Source organism: Pan paniscus, chromosome 6, assembly GCF_029289425.2.
Source record: "Pan paniscus chromosome 6, NHGRI_mPanPan1-v2.0_pri, whole genome shotgun sequence".
NCBI classification, from domain to species: Eukaryota; Metazoa; Chordata; class Mammalia; order Primates; family Hominidae; genus Pan; species Pan paniscus.
This window is the reverse complement of record NC_073255.2, coordinates 183,715,994-183,743,040: the sequence shown is the minus strand read 5'-3', so window position 1 is coordinate 183,743,040 and position 27,047 is coordinate 183,715,994. Positions and strand designations below refer to the sequence as shown.

At 35.5% G+C, this 27,047-nt stretch overlaps 1 protein-coding gene across 1 annotated transcript in view; it reads right to left on the bottom strand.

Annotated features, from left to right (window-relative positions):
• The window catches only part of CNTNAP2 (contactin associated protein 2), a 2,297,635-nt gene that overhangs the window by 1,263,188 nt on the left and 1,007,400 nt on the right, over positions 1-27,047 (bottom strand). Inside the window, exons 7-8 of the mRNA XM_003820514.5 lie at positions 23,300-23,443; positions 19,668-19,932 (exon numbers count right to left, since the gene is read on the bottom strand). Coding sequence (XP_003820562.5) covers positions 19,668-19,932; positions 23,300-23,443 — 409 coding nt within the window. The remainder of the gene's footprint in view (positions 1-19,667; positions 19,933-23,299; positions 23,444-27,047) is intronic.

Genomic DNA, 27,047 nt, shown 5'->3' with positions numbered 1-27,047 from the left:
ATAATAACAACAAGAAGTCTAATACTTGTAAGAGCCAGTTACCCTCCTAATCATTTCACACTTAATTCTTATAGCCAGCCTAGGAATTCAGATACTATTTTTATCCCCATTATACCATTTTACAAAGGAAAAGCCTGTGGCACACACAGATTAGGTATAATTCATAGGCATTTAAGTATGTGGTAGATTTGAACCCAGACATTCAGGTTCTAGAGTCTATGTAATTAACCACCACAACCTACTGCTCCTAATTTATTACTCAATATATTTTAGTTATTTAAGCAAGCAGAAGGCAGAGAACAGAACCAATGAATCATTAGGTGCTTTTCTGACTATAACATTTTTGAATACGACTAGATAATTATGTAGTTTCCAGAAGCAGATTTAATCCCCTATGTACATGAGTCATTGTCTTTGCTATAAACTGCTTAGGCTGGGTATTGGCTATGTCAGCATTGCTGTAATTACCAAATTCAAAATACACATTTGGGGGCAGAAGACATGATGCTTTCCACCATTTTCCATTGGTAAAGTACAAGATAGCACATTTTTTTCCATAACTAGATCAGGGAAAATGAATTTGGATGCAAAAGTACATCCAATCTTAGCAATTAACAAGGAAGGCTTCCCAAAGACAGTTCCATTTCCACATTAGTGCATGAAAGCCAAAGATAGACCCAGCTGCTCTTCCCAGCTCTGTGCTGTGTTTGCAACTGCTCAGGAGCAGTGAAAACATGTTGGAGTAACACATTAAAAAAATCCCTAAAAGGAACTATCCTTTTTTGGATTTGCAAACAAAACAGACTGCCAAATACATGTTAAATAAAAATTATGTTTTATGTGTACATGATTTTTTTTTTAGTTTTGTTTTTACCCTTTAGAAAAAGCTTTCCATAAAATTATTGGCAAAGAAACAAAACAATTATGTTTACACAGGTGAAAGTGAAGAATGGAAACACTAAACTTAAGGCCATTAAATTAGACTTTTGCCTGAATTGCCCAAAGAAGATGTGAATATTTGCATTGTCATCTTTAAGTTATTTCTAGGGATTAGCTGAAAAAAATTATAGTTTATATTTAGTTATATTTGGCTATTTGTTTTATTCAATAGCTTGCATGCTAGATATATGTGACTTTACTATCATTTTGTCGGCCTATTTCTCACTTTTTTCACAGCCTAACCTTACAAAAGAGTAATTATACTCATGCTTATCATTCCCGTTACACCAGTTCCCTCTTAGCGTTGGGTTTACTTAACATTTTCCCTGGCTTTGGAACATTTGCCACTTCATTGTTTTTCACTAGCCTAGGGTACTAGAAAGTATAGGAGTTTAAAAATAAAGCCAAATTCATTTCAAGTACCAACTCGGCCTCTGTAAAACTTGGATACTCTCACATATCCATGGCTATCATCACAGATAAAACTATGAGAATTTGTGTGACCTTTTAAGCTTTGGCCTTCTCTTTACAAAAGGTTGATCATATGCATTTCACAAGGTGTTGGGACAATTTTGTGAATTAAAATACATCAAGCACCTCTTAGTTGCCACAGACTGCCCCTTAGCCGATGTTAGTTCTGAGCTTTCTGTTTCTTGGTTTTCATTAAAAACATCCCTTGGCTGATATTCTATTTCTTTATAGTCCTTTGGGTTTCTTTTGGGGTTTTGTCTGATCCTTCCATCTCCCCTCAATAGTCATTCCAAGTAGTTCCAGTTTATTTTCTTTATTATACAGTGTGATTACTTACCTACTCTGTTGTCGTCTTGTTCTGTTTTTTGTACTTTCACCATTTTGAGCAGATTTCTCATAAGGAGTGGGGAGGAAGGGGTTGAACAAGGAGTAGACAATAAATCAACATTCATAATTCATACGTATATAACAATATTTTTCAGTTTTCAAAGAGCATTAGCCTAGGTTTTCTCTATCTAGTGAAATTAGTATCTTTCCTGTCTAAGCCTTCCATAAAATTAGTAAGCAGTAGATGTTGGAAAATAATTCTTACACTACTTACAATTCTGCCTTGCACTTAGTCAAGATCTAAGTTGTGAATTTCCTATTATGTAGTTGCCTGCTTAGGTTTATTACTTTTTTTTCTATTATTTTCTTTGTAATTCTGAACTATACTCTACTATACATTTTTTCTTTTAACAAAATTACAATACTGTTCTTAAGATGTGCTCCTGTTCCTTTCAGTACTCTTTGAGTTCTTCTTATCTGATTGCCCATTCTCTGTCTTTTTGCTGGCTTTTCCTCCTCTTACCAAATTTTGAAACATGAAGCTCCTGGAGGCTTGGCTTGGAATTCTTTCCTCTTCTCTGTTTATCTGTTCTTACTTAGTAAATAATCTATGGCTTCCAATACCAATGCCATCCACATGCTGATAACATCAGCCTTGACTCTTCTCTGAGCTCCAGACTCACATCCCTAACTGACAACTTGCCTTGTCCTCCTAAATAGGTAGCAGACATCTAAAACGTGACACGTCCACAACAGGAATGGATTCTCTCCAAACTCTTTGCATTCTTTTCCATATCAGCTAAAGGGACTGTTACCTATAAATAAAGTGAGGAACCTACAATTCAGTCTTGATTCCTACCTTTCTCTCACACTCCACATAGACCTATTGCCAAGTTGTGGTAGTTATACCTTTTAACTATTTCTCACATCCTCCAACTTCTCTTCATATACATGGCTATCATCATAGATAAAACTACGATTACTTACTCCTGGATTATGCAATGCTTTCCACCTTATCTCATTTTCCCTGTTCTCACCTCCCACTCCATAATCTGTATAACCTTCTGTTCTATCTATGTATCTATCTATCCATCCATCCATGTACCTATCCACTATCCACACAGTAGATAGAGATCTATCTACCTATCTATCCATCCATCTATCTATCCACTATCCACATAGTAGATAGAGCTATCTTTTAAAAATCATATCATTCAATTCCCTTAAAAGAAATCCTCCAGTGGGCTTCCATTCTAATTTCTTACCATAGTTTATTATACCTTCCATAATCTGGCCTCTACCTACCTCTCCAAACTAATTTCTTTCTTTTTGCCCTTTTTTGTATTCATTGAATAGTGATATGTTTATGAGAGGTGAAGCCAGCTGGACTTCCTGGGTCGAGTGGGGACTTGGGGAACTTTTCTGTCTAGCTAGAAGATTGTAAATGCACCAGTCAGCATTCTGTGTCTAGCTAGAGGATTGTAAACACACCAATCAGTGCTCTGTAAAAACACACCAATCAGCACTCTGTGTCTAGCTAAAGGATTGTAAATGCATCAATCAGAACTCTGTAAAAATGCACCAATCAGCACTCTGTGTCTAGCTAAAGGCTTGTAAATGCACCAATCAGCACTCCATAAAATGGGCCAATCAGCACTCTATAAAATGGACCAATCAGCTCTCTGTAAAATGGACTAATCAGCAGGATGTGTGCGGGGTCAAATAACGGAATAAGAGCTAGCCACCCCAGCCAGCAGCGGCAACTTGCTCGTCCCCTTCCATGCTGTGGAAGATGTGTTCTTTCGCTCTTCACAATAAATCTTGCTGCTGCTCACTCTTTGTGTCTGTGCTGCCTTTATGAGCTGTAACACCCACCACAAGGGTCTGCGGCTTCATTCCTGAAGTCAGTGAGACCATGAACCCACCTGGAGGAACAACCAACTCTGGATGCACCAGCTTTAAGAGCTGTAACACTCACTGCAAAGGTTTGCGACTTCACTCCCGAAGTCAGCGAGACCATGAACCCTCCAGGAGGAATAAACAACTCCAGATGTGCCACCTTTAACAGCTGTAACACTCACTGTGAAGGTCTGTGGCTTCACTCCTGAAGTCAGTGAGACCACGAACCCACAGGAAGGAAGAAACTTCGGACACATCTGAACATCAGAAGGAACAAACTCTGGACACGTCATCTTTAAGAACTGTAACAATCACCGTGAGGGTCCGCAGCTTCATTCTCGAAGTCAGCGAGACCAAAAACCCACTGGAAGGAACCAATTCTGGACACATTTACAAGTCATAGGACTTCTGTATTTTAGGTTTTTCCTATCCAAGCGTGACTTTTTCTTATCTTTTCTGTCTGAGTCTAAATTGAATACCCACCACTTTTTACCATATAATGTTGCATGATTTCTTTATAGCTTTTTTCTAATCTATAATGTTTTATGTATTTATACAGTGAGGGCACTCTGTTTATACCCTCAGTGCTTAATATATTAGGTACCCAAAATGAAAGACTCTGTGGGGTGTGTGTGTGTTTGCAATATTCACGTATGAATAAAATCACAGAGATGAGATGATAGTCATGGAGGACTGTTACTTTTTTTCTCTCATTATATAATTTTTTCATCTCATTTATTACTCTCACAGGATACTGGGTACTTTTTTTTGTAGCGATCAAAGAGCAAGTTAGTAAAGGTAGAGGAAGAAAGATTGTTCTCCTCTGTTCGGCTACTATAGAAAGGCAGTAGCATGTCAGGTGTTATCAGTAGCAAAACAAGAGGCCCACTTGGGAGCTGGTAATAGAAAGGAGGAACACATGATGAGGAGGAGGAACTTCTAAGCTGACTACTAAAAGAAGATGCAAAATCATCCTGACCACAGTCCACACAGAGGAAGCTGAGCCATGGAAGGACAAAGGTGTTCAGTGCTCACTCTCCTTGCTCTATCATGCCTTCAGCTCTCTCCCACTTAGAGCTCTAAGGGACACACTTTGTTTTTGTTTTGTTTGCTGAAAAGGAATCATTTATTGAATTAGCTAATAGAGGTTCTTTGTGTAAGTAGTTGATGTACATTTGATGTTAAAAAGAAACTGTTTGCATTAGGTCACCACAAAGCAGATTTATATACTGATATGGTTTGGTTGTATCTCCACCCAAATATCATCTTGAATTGTAATCCCTATAATTCCCAAGTGTCTAGGGAGAGACCTGGTGGGAGGTTATTGGATCATGGGGCAGTTTCCCTCATGCTGTTCTGGTGATAGTGAGTGAATTCTCATGAGATATGATGGTTTTATCACTACTCACTCTCTTTCTTCTGCTGCCATGTGAAAAGTTCCAAGTTTGCTTCCCCTTCGCTTCTGCCATGATTGTAAGTTTCCCGAGGCCTCCCCAGTCATGTAGAACTGTGAGTCAATTAAACCTCTTTTCTTTATAAATTACCCAGTCTCAGATATTTCTTCACAGCAGTGTGAAAATGGACTAATACACATACAATCATCAATTGTGGGAAAACAAGAAATTAAGCTTCTATGTGATCCCAGCAGAAGTACTCTTTCCTTGATCATAAGAAAATTTATTTTTTAGAAAGTAAAGCTAATAAGTTTACAGAATTGCAAAACACTAAAGCACTTTAAGCAAAAACTCTTTATTTTTAAGAAAAAGGTACGATTTCTCATTTTCTATTCTTGGCATACATTTTAATTGTTTCCGATGAAAGCCAAACCTCCTGAACCCACTTCAGTGTTATTCAAAATTTAAACTTCTTCTATATTTGGATAAAAAATCTGTTCACAAATGAGCTGTGCAACTGGATCACTTTTTCTTTTTTACTTCAAACTTTCCTTGCCTAAATTAAACAGCAGAACACCAACATTTCCTCTATAATCTTCAAGTATGATACTAGCCATACATTTATAATCTGTTTTGCAGCCAAGCCAGAACAAGGAGTTACTCGTTTATAACACCCAGAAGAGCTATCTGAATGTCTGTTTTCACAAGAGCTTCCTCCATTGCTGGCATTTTATAGTTGTAGGGACTGTCCAGGTCATAGCCTGTGGTCCCCACGGACCCCTGGGTCAGGACCATGGCCTCCTCCCAGAGCCAAGCAAAGTGGAGCTGTTTGTCACTCTGCTCCACAGGCTAGGTGGCTTGCTGGGGCAAATGATGGGTGCCTCTTCAGAGCAGGGCATGGCAGACTGAGAAGGTAAGCAGAGGAGAGAGACGGAAGAACAAGAAAGTGCAGAATGAGCCCCTAGAACACACTTTGCAGGCTAACACAGGCTAGTTAAGGCTCCTTTCTCCCCTCAATTTTTTTCTCATGCTGTAATATAATTAAATTTTCATAACACCTGAACCTAATATTGGCAATCTGTTATGTTGATCAGTGCGATAATTATCTGCTGCCTCATGTCAAGCTCACACAAAGTTGCATAATTTATGTTTGCATCTACTAATAATAAAAATGGTAGGAACAAGTCATAGTGATGCAGTGTACTAGAGAGTCAAATATTTAGAAAAATAGAGCTTGACATCTGTAGAAAACAAATAACAAAATAAGCCTTAGAATAGTACATAAAGTGTGTACTGGGAGAACTCTCTTATCTTATACTTTATTCTGACCATACCCAAGAGGAATTGACAACGTCTCTTCATTGCTTTGAAATACAAAATTTCCACAAAGAAAGCAAAAGTGAAATCAAAGAAAGGAGTCTGGAATTTTTCTAAATATGTATGTTGGGAAAGGAAAACAGGAAACCATAACAACATAGAGCAAAATGATAAAACAGGAGAAAAGCTCTAAAGAAACCTAAAAGGGACTACAGGAATCAGCTTGTCTAAACGTGTTAACTTGTTATTCAGTATGGGAGAAAATGGAAGTCCGTGGAGTGGGGTGGGTGGGAGGTCTAGGCTTCTCCCCCTGGGGCACTCAACTTCCGGAGTTCAACAGAGGAGCTCCTTCAGGTCAGGGTGGTCAACCTGCATGCTATTGACATTTGGTGACAAATAAACCTTTGTTTGGTGGGAGGTGCAGGTGGGTGGGTATTGTCCTGTGCTTTGCAGGATATTCAGTAGGATTTTTGGCCTCTATTCATTGTGTGCCAGTAGCATCCTACCCCCCACTCTCCAGTTGTGACAACCAACAATGTCTCCAGGTATTGCCAAATATCCCCTGGGGGTCAAAATCACTCCTAGCTGAGAACCACCGATTTTGAGGATTCTTCACTGAATATTTCTTCTCCTTACTTGCCTGTATTATTTGTCATGGTTTTATTAAGAGAACAAAAGGAAATTAGAAATGGTAGGAATTGCTATATTTTGTTGCTTAACAGTTAATATGCAAATGTTTGAGAAGAGGAATGAAAGAAATCAAACACTTAATACAAGTTTTAGATGAGCTATAATTCTGACTTGTCTAATGTCATATCATCTTAATGATTTAATCTTTTCTATTCTAAATCGTTCAAACGTGGCAAATGGAGACATTATAGCACTCAATTAGAATTATTGAATTTTAACGTTTTTTACTTCATCAAAGATTAGAGGATTTTTTAAAAAGCATGCATGTACTCCTGCACACACCCACGCACTCACACAATACCGATCAGCCACACAACATTGCTGAGAATGCACGCATGTACAGGAATACAGCTCACATTCTCTATTTGTCAATATTGATGCCTATTGGCTATTCTATGTAATAAACTTATTGTGTATTGCAAAACTGCTATGGGCAGTAAAACAATACATATAGAACACCCCCTTTTTCTTTCAGTTTCCTAATAGAAATAATTCCTATAGAGACTATCAAGGGTTTATTTCCCTCATCAAGCTTTTTTATGAACAAACCATTTGCTATGTATGCCGATGACACTGATTATCCTGCATGAAATAGGATACAGTAGATTTTGGAGAGAAAAAGATTAGAAACGTACCTGCCAATAGATCTACATGTGATCCAGATTTCACATTTCCCTATAGAATATTGCATTATAAAGAATACGTGGGAAAAGTGGAGAATGTATTAGCTCTATTCTGTCAACCATAGCTGAACAAAGTGTGCTGGAAGTGTAGTACGTGTATGCTGTATGGTCTTACGTGAACCTAAGATAAAGGTGCTGGGGTCAGGATGGAAGTATGGTGGGGGTGAAATTTACTTCTCCGTGTCCACACGTAATGTCTCGTATAAAGTTACTCTAAAGTTTATGTTTTTCTGTTTGGTTTTCTAAACAGTAATCTTATTGCTTGGAGTTTTCAAATAAAAGACTTCAGAGACAACATGATTTGATCATCAATAGATGCCATTTCACTTAACAAAGCAAGTCAGACTAGACTCCCACAATAAAGGGACAGTCTCTGTTTTAATCGTGTAGAACTGACTAGAGATCTGAGATCTCAAGTAGAAGGTACAAAAAAAATTTATTCTCTTGTTTTTCCCTGGAGTTAATCGTGTCAAATGCATTCCCAAGCCTGAAGAAAAGAATAAAACTAAATTAGTTTTAATCATGCACATTTATATTTTGTATTCTGTGTGAAAAAATAAATACAAAGGGAATATGACTAATTTCAAGGCTTTACTTCACGTCATGCTCCTGAGAATACATTTTCTGGCAAATGTATACACGCTTTCATTTTACTCCTGAACTAGTTTACCCAGTACATCTCTAGGCTTTAATATCTTTAAAAAAAAATCTCTTATTATAAAAGTATCGAATTAAAATTTAGTTCCTGATCAATTTCACACACATTAGCCTCCCACAGTGAAGCAATTATTTCCTTTGAGATATTTGCTACTCTCCTTTTATAATGAATTTGGTTTATATAAACTGATGAAGATAACAGAATTGTAAAGTTATAGTTTATAACATCTTGGTATCAGTACATTAAAAAAATCAATCAACTGGATATCTAGAAACATGCCATAAGTAAGACATTGTGCTAAATTCAGACAAAGGAAAAGTGGGATTGTTGTTCTTAAAAAACTTTAGAAGATGAAGCATTTTTGAACAGAGTATCAAATATCTTAACAATATAATAAATCATGTCAAACAAATGTAAACAATAATTTAAAATTTGTAAAGGATTTGAGATCGCCATGGAATTAGTATTCAGGCTTTTTGTAGAGGACATGTGAGACCATCTTTAAAACTTGGGGGTTCATGAAAGATTGTTGAATGGGAACATGACTCAATGGAAGCAGTCATTTTGAAATTGTAATCAGGAGGAAATGTGTGGAATGGACTTGTTTAGAGAGGCAGGAGGCAGAGAGAAGAGCAAGGAAACTGCAACAGTCTAGGTGTAATTCAAACCAAAAAAGCAAAGATGAAAGCATTGATTACCTATTTCCTGACACATGAGTGGCATTAGGAGTACAGATATGAGGGAGACATAATAGTAGAGGAGTATGTAATTTAATATGTAACAAAAAATAATTGTTATTCAAGATACAAGGCGCTATACTAGAGGATGGTAGATTGTTTCCTGGGGTTTGGGGAAGGAAAGCATACTAAAATTGGGCAATAAATGATAAATGGCAGTTTGCTAGGATGGAATATAGAGAAGGAAATCCTTGTCAGGGAGTGGAAAGTAGTCAATATGATGCAAAGTAGGAGAAATGAGGCCAAATGCTCCAGTGGAGCGTAGTTTGTTCATGTTCTTGTGTGGCATGCTAAGAAATCAGGACTTATTCTTTTTTTGTTTAATTATACTTTAAGTTTTAGGGTACATGTGCACAACATGCAGGTTATTTACATATGTATACATGCGCCATGTTGGTGTGCTGCACCCATTAGGAGGAGCTGGTGCCATTCCTTCTGAAACTATTTGAATCAATAGAAAAAGAGGGAATCCTCCCTAACTCATTTTATGAGGCCAGCATCATCCTGATACCAAAGCCTGGCAGAGACACAACAAAAAAAGAGAATTTTAGACCAATATCCCTGATGAACTTCGAAGCAAAAATCCTCAATAAAATACTGGCAAACTGAATCCAGCAGCACATCAAGAAGCTTATCCACCATGATCAAGTGGGCTTCATCCCTGGGATGCAAGGCTGCTTCAATATAAGAAAATCAATAAACATAATCCAGCATATAAACAGAACCAATGACAAAAACCACATGATTATCTCAATAGATGCAGAAAAGGCCTTTGACAAAATTCAACAACACTTCATGCTAAAAACTCTCAATAAATTAGGTATTGATGGGACATATCTCAAAATAATAAGAGCTGTCTATGACAAACCCACAGCCAATAACATACTGAATGGGCAAAAACTGGAAGTGTTCCCTTTGAAAACTGGCTCAAGACAGGGATACCCTCTCTCACCACTCCTATTCAACACAGTGTTGGAAGTTCTGGCCAGGGCAATCAGGCAGGAGAAGGAAATAAAGGGTATTCAATTAGGAAAAGAGGAAGTCAAATTGTCACTGTTCGCAGATGACATGATTGTGTATCTAGAAAACCCCATCATCTCAGCCCAAAATCTCCTTAAGCTGATAGGCAACTTCAGCAAAGTCTCAGGACTTATTCTTTAGTAATGGGAAACTATTGAATTATCTTCCTTGTATTTTAGAAATAGAAACTTGGATAATATGGGAGACAAAATTAGAAACATAAGGGAGATTACTTAAAATGCTCCTGTGAGAACCCCAATGGACATGATAAGGACATCATTGATGTCAGGTTCTGCCTTCAACAAATATTTCAGATGTGTCATATTCCACAGTACCTGATCCTGTGTGATCATGTAACACCAAAGTGTTTCATGAATATGAGAGGTAGTGGCCAAGGTTAGTGACTTTAGACTCAAATGCTCTGGGCAATTTTTAAAGCTCTTCTATTCACTAGCTGAAAAGGGCCCTGGTGAGTTACTCATGTCTATTCCTGTGTTTTTTTTTAATCTGTGAAATGCAGATGATAATGTCCTTCATCTTGTGGAGTTGTTCCAAGCATTAAATGGCTTAAAATCATTGTGTACATTATGTTTGTTTCAACAGTGACTGAAACAGAGAAAGAACTCAATCCATGATAGCCAGTAGGCAATCTGGCTCCAGAGTCCATGCTCATAACGCCTATACCCTAACAAATAGGTCAGCAATTGAAGATAAACATTCTTTTAGGCAATAAGATGCCCTTGATTAGCTTTTCAAGGTATGAATTTTTGAATTAGGGTAAAGAGATAATGGATGAATGAGGCACTTTAAAAGAAGGGTGGTGATTGCTAAATCTTCGCATGTGTCAGGAAAAGATAAAAGGCAAAATTTGATTTTTCTCAAAGTTTTGAACTCGTGTCACCAGAAGAATGACTTTACCATTTGTATAAATGAGATAGAAAGGTTTCTCAATAATGCAGGACCTAACTTACGAGGTTATTGGAGCCATAGCAAGATAATTAATGCAAAGGCTTTAGCACAGTGACAGGTATAGCGTAAGCATTCAATAGTTATTATCTATTATCACAGTTGTCATCAAAATCTTAGCAGTAGATAAGAGGCATATCTGGATGGCCCCGGAGTCTCATTCTCGCCAGCCTTTATAGCAGTACAGCAAGGAGCTAGCTCAGCAGATCTGAGGGAGCACAAAAGAGAAGTTGCCTGATAACTACCAATGAGCTCCAGAGGCTCTCCTTTTCTAACAGGACAACTTTTCTGGCCCCTGCCCATAAAATTATGTACAGCATTACAGATGCAGGTCTCTCAATCCTAGGATCTTGGCCATGGGGTTAGCTGACAAGCTGTGCTCAACCAAAGCTAAGATCTTAGGGGACTATGTGAACTTTACTAGTTTTCTGCTTGTAGTTTTCCCCAATCCACTATATGTTAGACTTGCGTGCCAAGAAGCAATAGGAATTTGATGACAAGAATACAGGGGTGGCTGAGATTTGGCACAGATGTGCACAAGGATTGATAGCAGCAGTTGAGATTGGGAGGTAGTTAAAATTCATGCCCAAAAGGGTAAGCAATATTCATAGGCAAGAGGAAGTTATGACCTAAAATGATCAAGTCAACCACGTCAGGGTTAAAAATAAAATAGCAGAGGATTGGAATGAGGGAAGGAGAGAATCCTGGGAAATTGGAGGTGAGCAGTACTCCAATATCCAGGCAGGGAACAGGCAGCAGGTTGTATGTCTAGGGGTAGCAAGATCTAGGCCTCTGGACAGAGGTTCAGCAATAGAGATCCAATCTCGGAAAGATGCTCAGAAAGCCTGGAAGTGCTAGAAGAAAGACTAGAAGTGCTTGTAGAGAGAACAGACATCTAGGCAGGTCATCAGTGTCTTTCAGAAAACATCAGAGTCTACCAAGCGCTACAGTAAGAATCTAGGCACAACTGTAATTATAAAATTGAATCGTAGAGAATGAATGAAAGGAAAAAAGCACTGACTGGAGAGAAGAAAGAGGACTCAGAAATAGCACAGAATTTCAGTTCCCAGAAGTAGGGTCTGAGCTCAGGTTAGAAAAGCCTCAAGGGAAATATATCAGAATAAAATAAGTCAGAAAATGTAGTCATGATTGCAGATGGGGCCATATCCATAATTATTTCCTGATACCATGTTTACCAAAGGTAATTACTTTCTATGCATGTTGAATGACTCTCCCAAAATTTTCTTGTGAAAAACCTTGATGAAGAAAGGAAAGAGACTAAGAAATATATGTGGCTAAACATGATACTGAGTTTCCAAAGGAGTCATTCTTTCAGCTGATCCCAAGTCACTTTCAGAGGCTCACAGAATCTGCAGAATCCCTCCCCCAAGAAGGCTGATTTCCACATCTAGTTACAACCAAGCAACAGATAACCTAATGAGCCTACATTCTTCCCAAATTACTTAAAAATTAAAAGGTGAGGGAGGTAGATGCTGGGCAATGATACTATCTCACAGTCTGAATTTCCTGGTCAAGTTAATTATCCCTGGTAATTCTCAACATGAGGTTAATGGGGGGAGTGGGAAGTGGTGTGGGGAAGGTTCCAAACCAATGACTGCTTTGTGTTTTTTCTGATTATGAAGGTACATCATCCCTGATTATTTCATGCCAACACTATTTATTTTGTTAACTATTTGAAACAAAATTAAACATGCAATTGCAAAAACATCTAAAGTTGACTTAGATATATCTCTACTATGTAAATCCATATTGCTTAAATTTACCAATTACTCATTTATCCACTACAAAAGTTTCAACCTTACATGAAGTTTCAGCCCTTACACTTAAATGAAAGGTAAAGGACCACATTGTATATGTACTTCAGGACATCATTCTGTACATGTTAAGTAGATACAATATTATCTGTTAACTGAGAAATATACTGGCTTTTCAGCAAAGTTAATTTGCTTCTATGTCCTCCCTGTTCTTGTCTTAGAAACATCTTCAACTACATGCATATATTATTTTTGGAGTTCCTGGGCTATGTTCTTTGCTATTCTTTCATAATTCATTTTTATTCTCTTAGTATCAACTAGTGATATCTGATTTTTTTTTCTCTTCGATTTATTTGTACAGTAAACTGAAGCTTTTGAAACACAGTCTGGTTCTCATTGGCACCTTTTGCCTCCATTTTATCCAACAAAGTTACTAAAAGTTTATTGCCTTTTTGCAATTTTAAAAAATTATTATACACACATACACACAACATGTTTTATTCATCTTCCCTGAAAAAGGCATAGAACATTTTAAAAGGCTCAAAAATATTGTAGAAACTAGAATGGAAATGGTGTCCTGGAGTGTGATTATAAATTAAAATGTCCCTTTTGCTTTCTAAAGAATAAGTCAATATCTAACATCATAAAACTCTCCCCCGGTCCTTTTTTTCCTTTCATTCTGCACTATAATGCTTCTATTGATGTAAAATGTGCACCAGCATTCACTGCAGTATAATTAAAGGTAGATTTCCACTCAGTTCGCATGATAGTGGTACAGCCACACTAGGAATTGATATATAATAAAAAGTCAGTTGGGTGAAGCTACCCAGGAGCAACATACCATTGACTCAAATGCCTTTTACTTGGTACCATGTGGCTCTCACAGCAAGTCTATTTGTGAATTTCAGGGAATAAAATCAGCAAAATATGTTTTAGATATGTCCAAGGGTATCTTATTTCTATGTGTCTATTTAGATCTAGTACTCAGATCTTTATCTATCTCACTTTTGGGATCCACCAAACAATAGAATCTATTCCTTTCCAGCTCAGTTCTAGGCTCCTAATTAAAGTGAGTACAGTGCTCTATGAATCAGAATTTCTTAGGCTCCATTTTCGCCCTAAGAATACAGAGCCATGTTTTATCTTTTGTATCTTAAGATGATGGATATGCCTTTACCGGAAATTTTTAGATATCTACAAGCCCATCAAAAAGAACAAAAATCTAAAAATTACTTTTTAGCCACTTATTTTGTAAAAGTATGGTGTATGTAGATTATTTGGGAATAAAGTGATGATTTATTTATTTATTCAATCTATTCTGTTATTGAGAAAAAGGAATATGTTGTTACCTGATAGCTAGCAATAGTTTTAAGGGACAATACTTTTTATCTATCTATCTATCTATCTATCTATCTATCTATCTATCTATCTATGTATCTATCTATTTTCCAATCATTTATCTACTTATCTATCCAATTATTTACCCAGGTTGAAAAATAGTTTTAAAATTACATAGATGGTGCGGAATTTGTTCAAAATGAGTTATGAATATTTTCAAATAATTAAACATTATAGACACAACCTCCAAATTTCTGCACCTGATTATAAAATGCTCCATTTGTATGTAAATGCAATTGAAATTCTGTTGAAGCTTATTATTTGAGGTGAAACTTTTAAGAAATTGGCTGTACATGTTTCTAAGTAAGGAAATTAGAATTTTTAAATTGATATGCTATTTAATTTCCATTTGTAACATTGTTAAGCATCATACTTTTCAGAAATATCATTTTATCCTCGTTTTATAGCATATTGTTTTTGACTTCTGAGAACAATTGATGTTTATTGTAGAAAATATAGATATTAGAGAAAATATATTAAAAAGTTAATATAATGGACTGATAACCCACCAATTAGAGATGATCAACATTAGTATTATATTATTTCATTCTGATTTGGAATGAAATAAAATTCCTATATTTATAATAATGACATTAGATTCATAGTCTACTTAAGTTTTTATTAAAAATTTTATTCATAGCATTATATTTTACCATGTTATTAAATTTTATATAAGAAATGTGATTTATAATGACATAATAGTATTCCACATAAAAATACACTCTTTAAAATCACGTGTCCATTTTCAGTAGTTTGTTTTCAATTACTTTGGTTATTGTATATATGTTGTGATAAATATCTCTGGGTGCTTCTTTATTTTCTTAGAATCAGAAAAACTTAAATTTAATGGATCAAAGGGAAGTAACATCTTTTAAGGCTTCTAATAAATATGCTTTAAACTTGAATTAGAGAACATATCTTGTTAAATAAGTCTCCAATTATTTTGCTGTAAAACATAATAAAACAAATCTCTTAAATTATTTGTAGTAATTCCGAAACATTTAGTTTTTGAGTTATAAGAATTTAAGACATTTTGAAATAATATCAGTATAGAACTGAAAAAAAAATTTCAGTAAACAACTAAAACATCAAAAATTGTATTTCAAATGAGACCTTTTTTCTCATATGATGAAAAGGATGTCTCATGGGGCAAGTTATCACTGAACTTTGGAAAACTGTATAAATTAATTTTTTAAAGAAATATTAATATGCTGGCTACATTTCCAAGTGTTCATAAAATCAAGAACAGAGATATTTTAATTGCTTAGAATAGACACTGCCTGGAGTGTTCCCAAACACATTTGCCCAGATTGAACTGAGAACTATTTCCCAGCATGCTCCCAGCCACACACTGAACCAAGAAAACTCCCACTCCTCCCTTGAGACACCCAACGGAACACAATGATTTACAAAGGAAATTTTACTAAGAAGCAAAGTAAATAAAACAAGTCCACAGAAGATTTCCTTTGGAGATGAAAATACAAATGAGAAAATCTTTTCTGATTACATATTCCTGAGACAGTGTGGACACTGAACAGCCATTCGAAAATTGAAGCAATACCTACATTAACAAAACAAGGATGTTCCAATACTTGAGTATAAGAAAACAGCTGATTTAGGACAGGACATATTCTGAATGACTTTTTGGAAAGGCTTTGTTTATACATGGAGAGAAGTTAATTTTTTTCCAATAAGTGAGAGAGAATATTAAGATAAATCACTTTCTCCCCACTATAATAAATGATGAATCACATTGTATTACCTTGTTAATATTGGCAGACGACAACTGAGTATTGTTCTAAATATGTTTGCATTTAGTGGCATAAAATTGAGGCATTTTGAAATAAAAACTTACTTCAAAAGGTAGGTTTTTTTTTTGCTATAATTCAAATAGTAATGTACATTAATGCTTTTTTACTACCATTACAATATTATAATACTGTTCCCATAAGACAAATTTAGTTTTCCAATATAGAGTGATGGAGTTAATACTTCCAGGCAACTAAAACTTTTAAAAATTCCAACACTTCAAATAAGAAAAAGAATGCAGGTCAGGTCGGTGTTTTCCAAACTGTATTTAGGACATGAAATTATTATAGTGGGTTATGGCTTTTTTTTTTTAAGAAAAAAGCAAAAGAAAAGAAAATATCACAATTATCATAGTGCATCTAAAATAGCAAGGCAAGTTTTATTTCATCAAACTTTGTGTCAGTAGATTTTGGGTATGACATAAAATATTTTCTTACTGTACTTTGATCAAAATTATTTGAAAAACATGGTTCTAGGTCCACCTTCCCCAGAGTTTTGAATTTTAAAGTTAAAATGAAAATTATGCCCGGAATGAACAGCTATTATTCATTAGACCCTTTTTGCACCTGTTTAATTTTATCCTTTATGCCTAGTTAAAAGTAATGCCTAAATATGTATTCATAAATCAGTAACTTCTGTCCTAAAAAATAATGTACTGGGATAAAACTGAGGCACTTTGAAATAAAAACTTATTTCAAAAAGTAGGTAGGGTTTTTTGTTGTTGTTGTTCATTTGTTTGTTTTTGGCTATCCATCAGAAAACGTTGATGTTGCAACTTGTTCAATATGTTCATGGTAAGATAATCCACTCTGTAAATTCAAGGCTACTGAGTTTGACTGAATTTCATAAGTCAAGTCTACTGTTGATTACTAATGAGACTCTTGAAGACAGTAATCACAACTTGGAAAGAAAGATACAAAGATAGGGTGAACAATATATTAAACATTATTTTACTTGTAAGATGTATTTAATATTTTAAATTAATTCCTAAAGAACAGTGTTGACCAAGATGGAAAAAAAGGTTTTTGATCTAATTGGGTTACATTCATCCTGGACCATGGAACTTATTAAATAAAAACTAAGTTACCAGTATATATTAACAGTATCTGAGAGTCTCTATATTACCTTCTCAGTGCACTACTTTGTGTGTGTACACCAAAATTTTATCACTGGTTATTTTTCTTTTCTAGATTTTCTGCATTTTCTAAATTCTTTCAATCAAAATATTTGACAAAAGGAGAAGTGGACTGACATTCTTCAATGCTCATGCTGATAAGAGTAGAATAGCTGTGATACAGATATATTTCCCTTTGTTAAAGCAAACATTAGAATCCTGAATTAACTGTTTTCTCAGTGTTGCCACTTTACTAACTTATTTACACATTTAATTGAATTTGATAAAATACATTAAAAGACAGAGGAAATTATGTCCTATGGTTTCCATATGTACTTTTAGATTGAATGAATGAATATAAAATATAACTTTTTTAAATGGTTGAATTTTTTTTTCAACTAATGTTTCTCAAATATGAGCACTTAGTTTCCACTATGTATGTATGTGTGTATGTATGTCTGTATATATATATATTTATATAAAATGCTTGAAGCAGTAAGGTATTTTCACTGGATTATAGAAGGGTAATACTACGGAAATCTTTAGATTTTATATCTTTTCAATTAATTTGCACAGATTCTTGGCTAAACTGACAAAAACTCTTCAGTCCATTTTTATTATGTTTAAGCAAATCTATTAAGGTGAATTAACTGTCATGTATTGGATTTCTTTGTTCATTCTATCTTTAATTTTCAAAATAAACACAGCTTAAATTAGGTGAGAGTATCTTGGAGTACTAAATTACACCAAATCAAATTAATACATGTTTATTGACCACTAGGGTTAATATCTTATCCTTTCAAATATATTGGCTCCTGTTACATGGAAACCCACCAACAAATCGGATTTGCTCAGAGACTGCAAGGAGACAGGCCTTCATACTAATATTTTTATGTTTAGTCATTAGGCAATAATCATTAATCATAACAATATAATGTGGGAGTTTTTCAACTGTGGCAAACATTTGCTTTTGTTTTTGTTTTATCTGTTTTTCTGGTCTCTCCAGATATTTTCGATTTGCTGTAAACCTCCCTAGGTATACTTATAAACGAATGTAGTGATAAAATATGGTTGATTAATCATTTTGACTAGACATTCAAGGAAAAAGCAAAACTAATAAAGCAGAAATGGAGAAAGTGAATAACTAGGTATTTCCCAATACCTTTGATTTCAATAATTTAGGCACATCTCTGACATAACATTTCTTGTGGCTTCCTTGACTCCTTTTCAGTAATAGACCATACATTCAGGCCACACACAAACATAAAGCCTATTTTACAAGAAAATATATATGTTCTATAGCAGGGGATATTCTGTTAGTTGAAAGGGGTCAGAGTATTGAATTCAACAAATATTGGAGAGCACCTCTTACAGGTACTATTCTATATGCTAGGGACAGAAGAAAAAGGAGCATGGTCCCTGCTGTCAAGGAGCATGGAGCCTAGAGGGGAAAAGAGAGGGACAAAAATCATAGTGTGTTAGAAACCGTGTCAGGTATAGGCATAGGGTGCCATGAGAGTATATGGCATATTCAGAAATCAGAGTCCATGGTCACCCAATTGAGCTCTCTGTCATGACTCCTTTCAGTATCTGCTACATCTGTACTAAGTGTTCAGTAAATGTTAGTTTTCTCTGTATCTCCCATTTCTAAGTAGTTCTTCACAATATATATGTATGACTATTGCAAAGACTATCTCAAGAAAAATAGATGAAAACAGTTACTATTTATCAGTCCAATATTGAGACTAATTTTTCTTTGGTTATAACGTCACAATTTACAATGTCACCTTCCTTTGTACTGTATTTATCAAAGAACTTCCAAGGTTGCGAAGTCTATTCAAATAACAAGAATATTACCTAAGCCTCTATTTGTCATATCACTACAAAGCCAAATTTTAAATTATCCTATTTTTGCCTAAGCCAGTCTTCCATCAGTTCATACGCAAATCTTGTCATTCCACCTTATATTCACTTTCGTTTTCTTTTCCAACCATTTGCATAATTTTAGCAAGAACATTTTGAAGTTCTGATTCCAGCAGTGGAATATTCCTTAAGGTTAAAATTAGTATAATCTTGTTACTAATAGTAAAAGGTACACGAATGTTGATAAAGAGAAACGATACCAGATATAATTGTGTTTTTAAAATAAACATTCCTTGTTTTTAAACATAAATTATTCACTTAAAAGAAGAGCAATTTATCTATTAAAAATAAACTAGCATTGGTAAGGAATAGATTTCGCTTTTCCAATCTCAACCAACTTTCTCCTTCACCCATGCCTTGCTCTCTCAACAACTTTCCAAGTTTTCTTTATTCAATCAGCACACACTACAACCAAGTAAGCGTCTTGAAGATCTGAATTAAAACCTAATCCTGAGCGTGTAACACCAGCAAAACCAAACAAAGCACAACATTAACTTTGGAAATTGCAATAAGTTTCAGGAACAAATGTGAAATAGGTTTCACTGACCTGAGGAAATATCGATTTGGCTCATCTTGGTCTGTGTGATGTTGATGTGAACACCCACTTTGCTTTCAGTGAGGTCAATCTCCACATTGCCCAAATTATCCGCAAAGTGACTGAAGACCAGGAGACCATTGGGGTTCCATGTCCTAAACTGGAAACTGACTGAGAACAGGTCCTGGTTAAGCCGTCCAGGCACCTCCAGGTAACTTGTAGCATTGAAAAAGACAGGCACCGTATAGGGTTCCACACAAGAGAAGCTCAAATTTCCCTGTAAAATAGAAAGACAGGCTCTGAGGAAAACACAGAATAAAATGAACATCCATGTCAGACCATTGATGAAAGTATAGTTCTACAAGTTTTGAAGCACAGCCTGAGCCTAAGCTAAACTCACACACAGCAGCAGAGCATGGATTCAGTGACTGGATGCACCACTACAGATCTACTTGGAGTGTAAGACCTACTATTGAGCAGCAGTTGGCTGTCTAACTATAACAAGCAGCTTCCACCATGGGATTGACAGCCAGACAGCCTGATGTGATAGGCTGACCATGAGTTGTAAAGTGTGTATGTGTGTTGTGGGTGTGACTGTGGATCACTAGACTTTCTGAAGACAGCAAAGCTACTGCTGGCCGAACATAAGTCAGGGAGAGAGATGCTCTGTCCTATTCTGGGTGGTCAATGCCAACATTAATTAATATATTACTCTGGTCTCAGTGGGGACTATGGTCATATGTTTGCAATTTATGAAACTGATATTTTAGGGAAATATATTTGGATTTTTATCTATATACCTTGTATATGCATATATAGATAGATAGATATTAAGTTTTCAGCATTAATGTAATTGTGGTTGTTGGAGATTATTTTAGTATCCAACTCAAAATCCCATTTAAATTCCCATGAATTGTGCTTATATCACAATGCATTAATTCCTGTATAACTAGCACTATAAATGGGCTAAATGGAGATAAAATTTGCAATAATTCAGGCTTTCCCCTCCCCTTCTATACTCCTCCTCCTTGGTATAAGCAAAAGAAAAAAAAGAAAAAAAAAGATTTATCATTCAGATACACTAAATTGTATATTTCAGTGCCTAACTACATTCCCTTTACAGGTCTAAAAATCTGTATTTGCTTCTAACTTCTTTTATCCTATCATAATATTTTAAGGAATGTAATTAGATGATATTTTCATTGGTTCTATCTCTATGTCTGTCTCTCTTTTTCTCTATATATTTTTAACAACACCATATATATGTATATGGTATATGTATATGGTATACATGTATATGGTATATGTATATGTATATGGTACATATATATGTATATGGTATATGTATATGTATATGGTATATATATGTATATGGTATATATATGTGTGTGTGTATATATACATATATACATATATATACACACACACGTATATATATATACATACATATATATACCTGATGCTGATTTCTTCCATTTTAGCACAATAACCATTAAATCTAAGGCAGGCAGTGTCTCTGAATTAATATTCAAATTAAATTTGCTCTGTACCATGACAGATGATTATTTTTAAATGCTTGCTGTTACTGATAAAAAGAACTGCCTATGCATAATCATTGAGATTTTATAACTGACCACATACCTCTTTTGAGGGGATTGTCTCCCTAGCAAAATTAAAGATCCTTCCAGAGTAATGGTGCTGACTTTGGAGTCAATGCATAATGAGGGAATGAGTATGTGGGGGAAGAGGAGGTAGAATGAGCGCTCAGTCAATTTCACTGAAATACCAGCACCCAGCATCTTTGAAAGTAAATTTCTTATATAAACACTTGTCTTTGCAGGGTTGCTTGCAAAATGTCCTATTTGTCTCTATCCCATCTAAGATTTTCTGTATGTATGTATATTTTGATTCAAAAGTTTATTCTATGTTTTCTCACTGCAATTATTTGTTAAAATAAAATAATTATAGAGCATAATCAAACTCACATATTGTGAATCCATAATCTTTTTTTATTCTTTTATTTTTGGGGGGACAGAGTCTCAGTCTGTTGCCCAGGCTGGAATGCAGTAGTTCAATCATGGCTCACTGCAGCCTCAAACTTGTGGGCTCAAGTGATCCTCCTACCTCAGTCTCTCAAGTAGCTAGGACTACATGCATGCACCACTATGCCCAGCTAATTTTTTAATTCAATTTGATTTATTTTTTTAATTTTAATTTTCTTAGCTTGTTGTAGAGACTTGGTCTCACTATGTTGCCCAGGCTGGTCTCAAACTCCTGGACTCAAGTGATCCTCCTGCCTTGGCCTCCCAAAGTGTTGGGATTACAGCAGCAACCCACTATACCAGGCTATACATCTATCTTTTTATCTCCTACTCATAAAATAAAAGTTATCTTTCTCATAAAATAAGTTATTTTTTCCATGTTAAATCTCAATGTTTTCATCTACAAAATGTTTGTATCCTTCTTGCAGTATTGTTCTCAGATCATCCTAAATGTAAAATATGACTTGCCTAGCACAATACCTGTTGCCTATAAATGGAGCTATTATTATTTTTCCATATAGTCAATACACTTTATGAGAAAATTTAACCAAAGTTCAAGTTTTAATTTCTAGTATAAATTTATGATAACTTTAAGAAAATTATTTATTAAATAATCATTTGCATGAAGTTATTGTTTTAAACCTTCCATATTCAACCTAAACTGTTTATTCATTCAGGGATTTCCACTTGTCTAATCATTTTATGAAACCCTGGGCTCAAATTTGAGGCAACGAGACCATCAGAGCTCTTTTGGAGCACAGTGCAAACACTCGTGACATTATTGTACTTCTAGTGCATAATATCTTCTTATTGTATGGGTCTCTGGAATTCTAAGCTCTCCCAAATAGCCTCTCTGGGCTAAAGCAGCTCCTGGTCTTGCAGAGCCATAGGGAACTCTCATACTAAAATTGTAAACTAAGTGTCTTTTAGGGATGTTGAGTAGTGTCGTTTGGAAGCAGGTGTGCTGGGGCTTTCTTTGACTTTTGCTTTCCCTCCAAAATCTAATGAAACCTGGCACCAACTCACACAAAAGGCAGAAAAAAATCACTGTGAACTTCTGTGGCACAGCTTTGGCTATGCAGTGGACATCAAGCTTTATTTAATTGTGTAATATTTAGTCTGGTTAGAGATTTGTTAAAAAGTGTATTTATTTACATATTCGAACAAATCATCTTTGGAAGCACAGGAGTAAATATAATAAAGTCCCTGATTTAAAAACTTAAAAATATTAAATTAAACCATAAGCAAGTAACTTAGAGCACATGTGATGAGATATTTGAAAACAGGATGCTGCCGGTTTAAGGGCTGCTAACTGCTGGGATGAAGCATGTGCCATGAGTCATCCAGAAATATTGAGTCTAACATTCTGTGCTCCATGGGAATAAAACCAACCACCTACTTCAAGCTAGTCCCATTAGCTATTCTCAAAGAATAGCAAGTATCTATACTAATTCTGATAACTCTAATGTTTGTTTTACATCATTTTGCCCAAACACAAATACGATGAAAAATGTCATGATTTTGTTGTTGTTCAATAACCCAAAAAACAAAAATGTTACTTGATTTTTTATAGACCAATATTTTGCGGGTGAAAATCCTTACCACATTTGAGGGCTCTAATTTCTTCCTTCTGGCAAGATCAGTAATGTTGATGCCATTGTAGTTGATGCTTTCCATGCAGCCTTTGAAATTCTTTCTACTGCTGGAGCTGGGCTTGCCAGAGAAAGGGATGCCTCCAAAGGTTATCTTTGAGAAAAAGAAATTAAATGTAAACGTCCACATTGTATTATGATAAACTAGACAAAACTATGAATACAGTGAAGGTCAAGTATCTATACCTCAACCAAAATATACAAATATAGCATTCTGCCTCCAAAATCTATGGCATATTAAATTATGTTGTTGTTGAAGTGTCTAATGGAATCATTCATTCTGATAATTAGATTATAACTAAAAAAAAAAGCAATGATCCTTTGCAATTTTACTGCCCCAAAGGCATTTTATAAATTTTCTTGAGAATATTTTAAAAGATTTTTATTCAGCAAACTTCTTGTATCAAATAATATTAGAAATATATTTTTATGTTTATCATTCAAAGACATACTATCAATAAATGCCTCCAGTAAGCATGAGATAATCAGCACTAATTTAATAAGCTGATAAAACTGTAGCCCAAAGCAAGGGATATCATATTTACCCTATGCAGACTTGTAGTCTAATGACCATTATTGTCAAAAATTCATTAGATTTATTTTGGAGGTAGAAAATAGTTCAAAAAATATCATTACAATATTGATTAGGGACCACTTAGGATTTGGGAACTCAAAGTTGAGCAGTGTAGGCTTAAAGATATTATAGGTCTTTTAAATCTTAAGAAATAAGACAATGCTACTTACTGTGTTTCTCTGGCTGCTATCGCTTATAGAAAGAAAATATCTATTTCTTATACATTTTTGATCAATATACACTATAGCATTAAATCTATATGATACAAAATTGCATTTTGTATCTATATGATACAAGATTGCATTTTGGTCAAGGATGATATTTACTATGAATAGTGAATTAGTAGTAAATGAAGCCAACCGCTAATTATAATATCAAGATATACAATACTTGCAATATATATATTTTAAATTATCATACAATATTACCATTATCTATTTTTTTTTACTATCAGCTTCATTAAAATGTCAGAAAATACTCTGTGGTCCAACCACTTTATTTTCAATGAGAATATATAACTATAAAGAATCAATGACAGCCTAATATCCTGTCATTAGTTACATTAGGGATTGGGGTTAGAACTCACTAAATGGTTAGGAATCTGTTAACTTGAGCCTGTGGTGCTTTTCCAGAGCATGTTTGATGGGGTGAAATGAAAGAAACAGTGAAGACATTTTTAAAAATCACGACTCTTCATATTTGAAGCATAAGTCAAATATTCTGTGTACTGGAAGGTCCATGAACAAATTATGTTCTATGATTTAGTGTTGTGGCATCTTAAATGCTTAAGTAGTTTTAGGGGGGGAAACACAAATTGTGGTTTATGAGGTGATGGTAAAAAAAAAAAAAAACAAAGGCCTCATTTAAAATAAAATCAATTATTATTAATAATGGTTAGCTGAATATGTATTATTTGCCACAGAGTTCATACATAAGAAGGTAAAAGGAAAATTGAGAAAAAATATATCCCAAAGAATCAGAAAACTACAAAGAAGAAATAGTAATCTAAAGTAGAATTATTGGGAAAATGTTTTCAAGTTGCACTGAAATGAACATATTAGGTACTACCTAAGTGTGCCTAGTACCAAAGGCAATCATTTTTGAAACTAAAATGGAGTACTATGTCTCCTGTTTACAATCTTTTTGATCAATTTTTCCCCAACTGACAGTAATAATACCGTCAATGTTTAATATTATTAAACACATATTCCTCTGTGTGCATATTTCTTTAATTTGGACCTTTCACTTTCTGCAGGGGATTCAAATTATCCTTACAGTTTCCCTGTTTTCAGCAACTCTAGGCACAAGTCCACCTCATCAAGGTGCTCTGAAAAAGCAATGCAGGCTCAAGTTAACAGATCCTAACAATTTAGTGAATTCTGACCCCAATTCCTAAGGTAACTAATTATAGGATATTAGGTTATCATTTATTCTTTCTAGTTATAAATTCTCATTGGTGGGCCAGGCATGGTGGCTCACACCTGTAATCCCAGCACTTTGGGAGGCCAAGGTGGGTGGATCACCTGAGATCAGGAGTTCGAGACCAGCCTGATCAACATGGAGAAACCCTATCTCTACTAAAAATACAAAATTAGCTGGGCGTGGTGGTGCATGCCTGTAATCCCAGCTATTTGGGAGGCTGAGACAGGAGAATAACTTGAACCCAGGAGGCGGAGATTGCGGTGAGCTGAGATCTTGCCATTGCACTCCAGCCTGGGCATACAGAGAAAGACTCCATCTCAAAAATTAATACTAATAAAATAAAATTCTCATTGGTAAAATAAACTGGTTGGACCACAGAATATTTTCTGACATTTTAACGAAGCTGATAGTAACAAATATTGTTGCAGTTGTCTGATTAATATTCAATTATTCCTGTGGCTCATATATTTATTAATGACCTTGCCATCCAATAACTTTGCCTCTAAAGAAATAACTGCATTAACGATTTTGTTAGCTTTCAAGTGTACACAAAATGTCGCAGGGACTATTGGATACCTCTACATATCCTTTCTTCCTACCCTCATTAGGGAAAAAAAAATAATGCTTTTCAGCTGGGCACATTGCTCCCCAGTCAATATAATAAATTATCAACTTTGAAGCCAGTTTTGGTCTCATGATATTTAAGTGGAAGGGCTGTATGCGATTCTAAGAACTGTCATTAAGAGGGGGAGGACACAGTCTTGTTTACTCTCTCTTCCTTCTTGCTAGCTGAAGTGCAAAGTGAAATGTTAGCAGCCGTCTTTGAGTGATTTGCAACAGGGATAGAGGAAGAGCAAGATTAAAAAGGACTGTGATCTTGAAGATCGTGGAGCAGCCATTTGCCTCCAGTCTTCTTTTACATAAAGGAGAATAAACGTGCATCCATTAAATGTAGCCTATGTAATCTTAACTCACATACATTTTTTCTATTACTTCCTGTTGCCTCCTCACATAACCCTATGCAAAGAATGCGATTAGATTCATTTCATCAAAGGGGAATATGAATTGTCCACTGTCACACAACCATTAAAGGGCAGAAACAGGTTCAAACTCGGGCTTCTCCTCCTGTGATTGATTTTCTTCCTAGGCAGTCTGTGGTCCCGCAATGGTCAAGAGAGTCATTCCTCTACTCCCCTAGCAGAGCTGTATTGCAAAAGATAACAGCATAATATCCACAGTGGGTGTCCTCTGAAGAACAGAGAGAATCTAAGCCAAACACCATTTTGCTGCTCTGCCCTTTGGTTTTTATTGACTACGCTGAGGAAAAATGAAGTGAAGTGCACGTATATATCACCACACAGTCTCAAGCCACCCTGTAGCTAGCAGCCTCATTGCAGGTGGTGATTGGCCCACTTTGCAGTGTAGGCACCTACAAAAGGAGGGGATGAGACAAACTCTTAGGACTAGGTCACAAAAAATGTCCATATATGACGGGCGCGGTGACCTACGCCTGTAATCCCAGCATTTTGGGAGGCTGAGGTGGGCAGATCACGAGGCCAAGAGATCGAGACCATCCTGGTCAACATGGTGAAACCCCGTCTATACTAAAAATACAAAAATTAGGGCTGGGTGGGGTGGCTTACACCTGTAATCCCAGCACTTTGGGAGGCCGAGGCGGGTGGATCATGAGGTCAGGAGATCG